General features: G+C 45.6%; 1 protein-coding gene across 1 annotated transcript in view; it reads right to left on the reverse strand.

Annotated features, from left to right (window-relative positions):
- Positions 1-10061, reverse strand: part of LOC135813121 (E-selectin-like) — a 109521-nt gene that overhangs the window by 5345 nt on the left and 94115 nt on the right. The window contains exons 2-3 of the mRNA XM_065326338.1: positions 5387-5557; positions 3479-3649 (exon numbers count right to left, since the gene is read on the reverse strand). Of these exons, the coding sequence (XP_065182410.1) occupies positions 3479-3649; positions 5387-5557 (342 nt within the window). The remainder of the gene's footprint in view (positions 1-3478; positions 3650-5386; positions 5558-10061) is intronic.

The raw sequence follows: 10061 nt of genomic DNA on the forward strand, positions 1-10061 counted from the left end.
TCTCAGATTTGCTCTCTTTCAGGGCCACTACTGATTCCATGTATTCTCGCCAGGGCACACTCTGACGCATGCCTCAGCCCAAGTGCGTAGCTGCAACGTTTTGTAATTTTACTCACCAGTGGCAGAATTTCTACATCTTGCTCTCATCAGCAAGCTACAAATCTCCTCTCTCCCAATCATTCAACTAGATGTTCAGCAGGAGCAATAGAATCGTCTTCATGCCATTTGAGTGCTACCCTATTCCGCCTGAGTGAGAAACAGTGCCCACATCGACAATGTTCTTTGGTGCTGAAGTTTTACTCAACGCAGAACAGCAATTAAAAGTTCTCCAAATTCGGGAAGTTCAACCGAATCCTCCGGGCTCTCCTTTTCATGCGCCGTGCAACGATGACTAATAGGGAAAGTCCCTGTTTGTGAGATACGGATAAATGCAGATAACCCACAGCGAATGCAACTTGTCAAAAAGTTCAAGCGTAGTTTTGTTTTTTTCTCTTCGGCGCTCCTATTATTTGCGATGAACGGAGAAATTACGCCAGAGTTATGATAACTTGAAAACTGGTATGTATGTGTTGTAGTACGTTATTTTGTGTACGTCGGGTGTACGTCATGTTGGTGCATGCGCGTGTTGCTGTGGTATGAAAAGCTGTCTTCGTCTTGAGTTCAGTGTGTCTTCGTCTTGAGTTCGTCATGTCTAGATGTGTTTCCGTCGTCGTCTCGTAATAAACAGTCTTCCTAAATGTAGTTATCGTCGTTCATTTGTATAAGTGTGGAGATGGCACGGGACTGGGAGCAGGCAGAGGAAAGCGAGTTACAACATTGGTGGCAGCGGTAATGGAAATTTGTAAATCTCAACTTCTGGATTCGTCCTGCGTGGCCTTCGCTCCCAGTTTCCGATGTCATCTCCAGTCGTCCTATCGTCACAGTTTTGTCCGTCTTGAAGAAGTTCGTCCGTCGTCCTCGTCCTTCATCATTCGTCTCTCCCGTCTCTTGTCAGTCGTCGTCACTGGTGGTCCCGGACACGACGTAAAACTGTGCCCAGAAGAAAAACTGAAACAGAAAAAAAAAGAAGGATGGAAGGTGAAGGCTGCAGTGTGAGGATGTGGACGCTGAGCAGCGCTTTGAGATGGCGGACGACATGGCAGACGGCGTGAGGAGTTTCGTTGGTGAGAGGGTACGTGTGTTGTTGTGAATGTGATGAGTATGTGAGTTGTGTATTTTCTGTTCTCCCAACATTTTGTTCTTTATTATTTGCTCTCCTCGCGGGTAAAGAGGCGCCCGCACAGCGCGTGTGTTCTGTTCGTTTTTTGATTTGCTCTTCTATGAGGATAACTAGAGGCCCCCACAGAGCCAGTGGATTTTGTTCTTTTTGTTATTCCTATGATTTGTGCTCTCACATTTTAGAATTTTTGCGTGATCGTGAGGTGGTGTGTTGAGTGAAGTAGTTTAGAGTTTTTGAGGTTATCAGTTCCTACACGTGTGACAGCGATCGTGGCTGGTGTTCTGGGTGGGCGGACTGAGTTTTTGTAATCTGCAGTGCAGGCAGAGGTATTTTATTTATGGGGGGACTGGTGTGGTATGATTGAGTGATTTGTGTGATCTTTTCCTCTTTTTTACTCTGTTTTATTATTAGAATCGAGGACGATTCTACTCTTGGGAGGGAGTTATGTTGTAGTACGTTATTTTGTGTACGTCGGGTGTACGTCATGTTGGTGCATGCGCGTGTTGCTGTGGTATGAAAAGCTGTCTTCGTCTTGTGTTCATGATGTCTTCGTCTTGACTTCGTCATGTATAGTTGTGGTTCCGTCGTCTTGTCACAAATATAGTCTTCTAAATGTAGTTATCGTTGACCCTTTGTACAAGTGTAGAGATGGCACGGAACTGGGAGCAGGAAGAGAAAGCGAGTTACAACATATGCACTGTACAAATGTAAGCACTGTCAGGATGATTATATTCGTCCTTTGGAATACAGGGTACATTTTTTGGTGGTGTTGAAACGATCTCACCGGGTACTCGTTAGTTCGCTCGCCAGAAACTCGGCTCGTTTCTCCCATATGTCAGTCTCGTGTTGCCAGTCGTAGGTGACCTGGTTGGTTGGTTGTATCTATTTGAATTCGCAAACCGGACGGAACATGTCCAATGACAATGAGGTCCAAGTAACCCAGGAATGGGAAACTCGGAAGCAGGCACAGATGAAAAGAATATATGGGAACAGAAAGCCATCAGCAAAGAAAGAAGAGAAAAAAAGGAAAGAAAAAAAAAGACAAAAAGGAGAAAAAGCCGAAAAGGAAAAGATAAATCTGAATCTTGGCGGCCTCTCGTTTGTGTCCGGGACACCGTGGGACGGCGCTCTCCTCTTCTTTCTCCGTTGCCCCTCCGGATCCAAGTGACCCTTGTGGCAGTGGCTCAACAGGACAGGACAGGTGTGTGTGTGTATGTGTGTGTGTGTGTGTGTGTGTGTGTGTGTGTGTGTGTGTGTGTGTGTGTGTGTGTGTGTGTGTGAGTGACTGCGCTGTAAAGGACCTCCGCTCCCGAGACCTTGAAGCGGACTGGTACAGAGTGGCCTGTGACTCTCCCTCGTACCGGCACCGGTGACTTGTTTCACACGCGCCCGGCACTTCGCACGTCAAGGCGACCTCGCTAGGCACAAGTGCACGGCTGAACGGCAGCAGCCGGTTTCGGAGCAGAGAGGTGCGTTTCAGTGCCCTCATTGTCATCGTTGGTTCCGGAACCGCCGAGGCTTGGCTGTGCATCTTCGCTCCACTTCTACCTCGTGCCCAGTACCGACCGAACCAGCTGCTTTTATCACCGGTGACACTACCACTTGGAGTTGCTGCAATGCTCACTATGACACCTGCAATTGTTGTTTCCGTTCAACCCAGGGACGCAACCGCCATCGCTGTTCAACGCACTGCCACCGAGCAATGGCCAGAGAACGGGACCATTTCCCGCATATGTGTATCTGCTCGCCGGTTCCGACTAGTCTCGCATCTGGAGCGCCATCGGGTGGCGTGCTCTTTCTCTCTCTCTCTCTCTCTCTCTGCTGCCCCTCCGGAGCACACGTGACCCTAGTGGTAGTGGCTCTACAGGACAGGACAGGTGTGTGTGTCTGTGTGTTGTGCTTGTGCTTGTGAGTGTATGCGCTGCTTCAGCAGGAGAATAAGCAATGATCATGATTGAGTATGTGTTCTCTTTGGCCTTGTGGAGACTTGTGCATCAGTTCATAGTATTTTATTTTGTTGCTGAAGCTTTCCAGGAATGTCTAGATCGAGTAAATTGGAGAATGGATGCCAGAGCTACGAACAATTTGGGTGTCGTGTGTTTTCAGTCAAATGATCCATTTTCGCTGTTCGGTAGTGGACAGGTGGCAGCACTATTCCCGTGTAATGGTAAAAGAGATAATCTCTAGCAAAGGCTTTCATACTTTACATTAGACAATGTATCCTAAGCCATGCTGTAACATAAAATATGTGTGACCAACCTAGACAAATAGGGATTTCAGTTAGCGATCCTTGAGGAGTGCAGTGAGCGGTTGCTGGGCCCACCAGTTCATATCCAGTATTGCATTGATACTGCACACTCTCACCAATGTGGATGGAGGTAACGTTCACGCTGCCAGAAACTGGTGCTAAAACATTGCATTTCACAACAACTGCAAGAAGACAAAGGGAAATTTAGGAAAGTCTCATCAGGATTCAATGGCGGAATACATCTTTCCTTCAGGGAGCATTATTCGTAGATTGACAACACAATAATGTTCAAGCTTCCTGTACACTGCTTCCGCCGCAGCATCGGAATTGTAGCAGTTTTCCTGGCGACTTGTAAATGATTAAAATTAATTGAAACAAAGGAAAAAGTTGGTGCAGAAGTTGAAGTTTCATAATAGCTATGAAAAGTATGAATGCCGCAGACATCACCACGCAACATGATAATTTGTTCAAGGTTTGGTTTTGTGTGTTTCCAAAATCGATTTTCACGCTCCGCTCATCAGTGGAAATACGGAACTAAAGAGATCAAGGGAAAAACAATGTGTCACACTTCTTTGGATTTTTTCTTCGGATTTTTAACCTTTGTTTTTCCCTTGATCTCTTTAGTTCCGTATTTCCACTGATGATCGGAGCGTGAAATCGATTTTGGAAACACACAAAACCAAACCTTGAACAAATTGTCATGTTGCGTGGTGATGTCTGCGGCATTCATGCTTTTCATAGCTATTATTAAACTTTTATCTCCACGTAGATTATTTGTAGAAGTTGAAGTCAAATGCATTAGAGTTCGCCAACTGGCCAGATTGTGAACAGTCAAACAGACACAAGGTAAAGCCAGACTGACAGGGAGTACTGAGACATTCAACGGAAAAGGAAGTGAGCTTGAGCACTAGACGATAGCGCTCCAACTAGGAAGGTTCATGGATGCTAGTGATAATTACACTAGTTTAGCACTAGGTGCAAAACTGTGTAAACGCATCTTTTCGGACATGGCATTTCCTGTTCAGTAAGATGCCTGGATAGTGGTAGTGGCTCTACAGGAAAGGTGTGTGTGTCTGTGTGTTGCGCTTGTGAGTGTATGCGCTGCTTAAGCAGGAGAATAAGCAATGATCATGATTGAGTATGTGTTCTGTCACTCACCCACTGCATAGAAATGCGGCACACAGCTGAGAATCAACAGCAGTCAGGAGGTGGACATGTTGAAACAATCCTAAATCCACTAATTCTTACTTAATTCTCACAGTCAAAGTATGTAGGAGGAAAATAAACCTCTGAACTTTCCCTTCACACAATCGCCAGCGAAATAACTGTTAGAAGAAAGAATCGCCAGGGTTATGACGCTCATCGGCTACACAGCTTCACACGGCCGCGACCTTTTTTCCAATTTTTTCCCCCAATCGGGGCACATGTTTTCTATTTTTCTACACTTCCGCAACTCATTGGCATGGCAACCACAGTTCAAATCGAGCAATGGACTCACGAGAGTGTTCCTCGGAAAATTGAGCTGGATACGAGCAAGGAGAGTGAAGTAGTGGATGACAGCTCAGTATCTTTGACTTGCACAACTGCGCCAGGACTTTGGAATCCATTCGCTTAGCTCTATAGTTGGACTTTGGCCTTGTGGAGACTTGTGCATCAGTTCATAGTATTTTTTTTTTGTCACTGCAGCTTTCTAGGAAGGTCTAGATCGAGTAAATTGGAGAATGGATGCCAGAGCTACGATCATTTTGGGCGTCTTGTGTTTTCAGTAAAATGATCCAGTTTTGCCGGTCGGTGGTGGATAGGTGGCAGCACTATTCCCGTGCAATGGTAAAAGAGGTAATCTCTAGCAAAGGCGTTCATACTTTACAGTAGTCAATGTGTCCTAAGCCATGCTGTAACATAGAATATGTGTGACCAACCTCGACAAATAGGCATTTCAGTTAGCGATCCTTGAGGAGTGCAGTGAGCGGTTGCTGGGCCCACCAGGTCATATCCAGTATTGCATTGATACTGCACACTTTCACCAATGTGGATGGAGGTAACGTTCACGCTGCCAGAAACTGGTGCTGAAGCATTGCATTTCACAACAACTGCAAGGAGACAAAGGGAAATTAAGAAAAGTCTCATCAGGATTCAATAGCGGAAATACATCTTTCCTTCAGGGAGCATTATTATTAGATTGACAGCGCAATAATGTTCAAGCTTCCTGTACACTACTTCCTCCGCGTCGCCGTAATTGTAGCAGTTTGCCTAGTGACTTGTAAATGAAACTCGGGTATTGTAACTAGATACTATCTACAGTCAGTACTCAGTCAGTTTTGTGCCTAGTTGTTGCACTTTCTGACTGTATATAGTATCCAGTTACAGTGGTGGAGAGTTACTCTTAACTCGTTTACATATGTCCTTTTCCTTTCGACTTGTAAATGATTACAATTTATTGAAACCAAGGAAAAAGTTGGTGCAGAAGTTGAAGTCAAATGCACTAGAGTTCACCAACTAGACAGATTGTGAACAGTCAAACGGGCAGAAGGTAAAGCCAGACTGACAGGGAGTACTGAGACATTCCATGGAAAAGGAAGTGAGCTTGAGCACTAGTCGATAGCGCTCCAACTAGGAAGGTTCATGGATACTACGGTGATAATTACTTTTTTGCCAGGGAATGTCTCAATACTCCTTGTCAGTCTGGCGCTGCCTTGTGCGCATTTGACTGGTCAAAATCTGGTTTATTTGGTGAACTCTAACGCATAACTTGTGCCCCACAATTTCCCTTGTTTCCACATTTAATATTTTCCTTGCCTCACCATCTAAGTACTGATGTGTAAATAGTTACAGATAACATTGGAAGCTACAAAAAAAGAGAATTATTGCACAAGATGATTGCCTGAAGTCTAGAATATCCTCCCAGAACTACACTCTGTCGGACTGAACGTTTCAAGAAGGTTGAAACTTGGTCGCGCCTAGTCTCACACACTTTGAATTTCTCCACAGGACAAGAGCTGTTACGTATGGCGCCTGCTCTGGCTTATTTATCCTGAGCAGATTTTTCTACCTACATCCAAAAGGCTACTGAGCAAAATAACTACAATTAAGATAGAAGAAACGACATGAAAACGAGTTCTCAAGTTCTAGGGGTGCAACAGTTACCCTTTCAGATAACAAACGGGTATCTGGCTTAACGGGCGGGTTAGCGAGTACCCTTCATACTTTTTCCAAAAACATTGCATTTGCTTGGGATCGTAAGCGCAACCGTCATCTCCTTTACAGGCATTCTGACCGTTACTACAAAGCCTTCCGAACTTCACGCCGGGAGAATATGCAAAGTCATGCAAGTACACTACACCGGGACAATCACAGCGTGCACAATCACTGCGCTACATGCAAACAGTGAAAATTGTCGTAGCTACAATGGATACTGTGATATGTAGCAGGATTGAACGATGAACTGTGATATGTAGCAGGATGCACCGAACTGTACAACTGTACAAGCAAGCTTATAATGCTGTACCCTACAACCCTGCACGACTATCGGGTACTCATTTGCTAACAAATCAGCAGCTAAACAGACGGGTACCCGGGTTACCCGGATCACCCCTTTCACCCCTAGAATCAACTATCGACGACTCACTGTGACATTCAACGACCCGAGACCTAGCGCTCACACACCATAACCTTGAACCTTCCATGCTGGAAGGCTTTTGGTAACATGTCAGTTTTGTGCGCTGTTATCGCACTTTCCGGCTGCTTATTATCTTGTTACAGTCGTGAATAGTTGCTTCATAACTCGTTTCGATGTGATTTTATTCTAATATAATGATTAAAGTGCTAAAGAAAACTAAAAAACGGAAGCTGCATGTTGTAGACAAAAACGTTGAACACACCAGGAACCCTGGTCACACTTTGACGAGGTGTGGCACCAAACACCTGCAATAATAACACAGTCTCCTTCTGTACAGATAGTTCTGGTTCTAATTGACGAATATACAGAACTGCTTACACGGCAATATCAAAATTTTTCCTTGTTTCTTTTGCTGCAAACTCTATTATAGTTATGTGTTTTTCATAATGTCCAACAGTCCCTGTACTATTCTGAAGAGATGCAAGGAAGTGTCTACTTGGTTGTGTGCATTTGCATCTTTGCATGCCAAGGTATAGATTGGGAAAAGCATAATGTTTACGTAAAAATATTGAAAACCAAAATATTGATATCTAAATTGAAACAAGGAAAATGGTGGGGCACAAGTTATGCGTTACAGTCCACCAACTGCCTCCAAACTACCGCTTGAAAAATTATGGTAAAAAGTACAATTCTGTGAAGAAAGACACTGAGCTCACCTTTGCATTCAGAACTCCACTTGTTTCCACCCATGCATCTCATCGGCAGGGTACCGTCTAGTATGTATTGCCGGTTACAGACCATCGTTCCTCTATTGAAGACGCCACCAACGTACGAGAATTGAATAAAGCTGGCATGTGGTGCAGGTGGATCGCAATATGTATACTCTGCACAAGAAGTTACATAGAACACTCAGAGGTCACAGAGGGCAGGCTATGTTGAATATATTGTTCGGCTACTTTTGCTAAGGTATGGCCAATCAAGCCAATCTTCTTTAGTTTGCAATATTTCTTGCTATATGAATGCCCTATAGATCTAGGAGCAGGCACCCTATTCCCACTGCAGAATCCCAACAAGAAGAGGGGACCGACCCGTAATATGCGCGCAATCACTCTGCTGGAATCCGTCAGGAAGGCTGTATCATTATTGACCCTCAGACGTATCCAACCGGCAGTGAATGATTACCTTAGCCCTACACACAGTGGATTCAGACCCGGAAGGTCAACGGCAGATGCTGTCTGGGCACACTGGTGGATGGCTGCAATTGCCCAGAAGTACCAGAGCGTAATAGAGATTCACGGAATAGATATGTCGAAGGCTTTCGACACCGTTTCAAGGGAGAAGCTGCTGAGTACCATGAGAGCAATCGTCACGGAGGATGACATCCGACTGGTATGGATATTGCTGTCAAACACAACCATATCTGTCCGTCTTGGAAAGGAAGTTTCACCTGATTTCAAGTCCACCATCGGAACCCCTAAGGTGACTCTCTCTCTCTCCTGTAGTATTTGTGATCTACCTGGAATCAGCCTTGAGGGAGATCAGAGCATCAATTCCGCCCAGGCCAATGCGCGACATGGCTCTACCACCAGAAGTGATTTATGCCGATGACACTGATTTCATCAGCCAATCCAGACCCTGGCTGGAGAGCATCGAACCGTATATCATCGCCATCCTTGGAGACTGGCACCCAAAGGTCAACGAAGACAAAACAGAAAAACAACATTGCGCCGGAAAGGAGACAGCCTGGCTGAAGTATGGCGGAAAACAAAAAAACTCGGATCACTCCTCGGCGACGAGGAAGATGTTGCACGGAGGAAACAATTAGCAATGGCAGCCTTCAGAGCACTATTCACAGTATGGTGTAGTCGATCGATCATCAGCGAAAGTCTACGGCTAAGGCTTTACAACGCGTTTATCATCCCTGTGCTAAGATACAATGGAGGCACGTGAGGAATGACGGCTTCAGCATGGGAGCGTCTGGACACATTCCATCGAAGACAACTTCGGAGTCTCCTGGGTATCCGCTGGCCGCAGGTGATTTCAAACAAAGCCCTGTACGGCAGATGCCACGCAGAGCCCATCAGTGCCCTCATGCGGCGATCCAGATGGGGCCTGTTTGGGCATATCCTCAGACTCCCTCAAGACACGCCTGCCGCCCTCGCTATGCGGAGTTACTTCACCTGTGGGGACAAGGTGTGGCGAGGGCGGCCACGGACAACGACCGTGTCCACACTATCTGCGGACCTAGAATCAGCAGGACTGAGGAGTCTGAGGAACTTGGCAGACCTGGAGCACCTGCGGGCCATCGCCGCTGACAGGCCTGCGTGGTGCGAGCTGTACCAGGATGTACGCAGCAACTAACGGATGGGACAGAGGCATTGTACAGATCCCGTGCATTCAGCACTTACCATCGACCATGAGTTACAAACCTATCGTCGTTGTCTGTTTTTTTATTTTTTGATCTTTCGAATAGATCCCGTGCATTGAGCACCTATCATCGAACATGAGTTATGTGCCAATCGCCTGCTGTTTTACATTTATTTTTTACTTTTATTTATTTTTGTTTTCCTCTCTGCCCGCTCTGCCTGTCTTCTGGCACATGCGAATACGTGGACTTACTGTTGACGTAAACGCGGACGTGCATATAATAATAATAATAATAATAATATGAATGCCAAACATGACGGTCTTTCAGAAGTTGTGCAATAGGCAAAAGTCTCTCAGCAGTTGTTCAGACGTGGCGTTGAACAAATAACTAGTGCTGAATGTGGTCTAATGGAACTCATGCTTAATTTAAACCCTGATTGTTTTGTGAAAAAAAGTATGTGGTCTTCTCTTTTTCTTATTCTCTCTGCTCCGATGAATTCTGGTCTCTCCAGAAGTTCCAGAACTTTGATGAGGGGCAGTGGGGTGTGGATCGTTCTGCAGCTCGCAGGTAGCAAGGCTTCTCGCGGGGAGGCAGTGCATTCCTCGCACCG

The sequence above is a fragment of the Sycon ciliatum genome, chromosome 3 (assembly GCF_964019385.1).
Source record: "Sycon ciliatum chromosome 3, ocSycCili1.1, whole genome shotgun sequence".
Taxonomy (NCBI): Eukaryota; Metazoa; Porifera; class Calcarea; order Leucosolenida; family Sycettidae; genus Sycon; species Sycon ciliatum.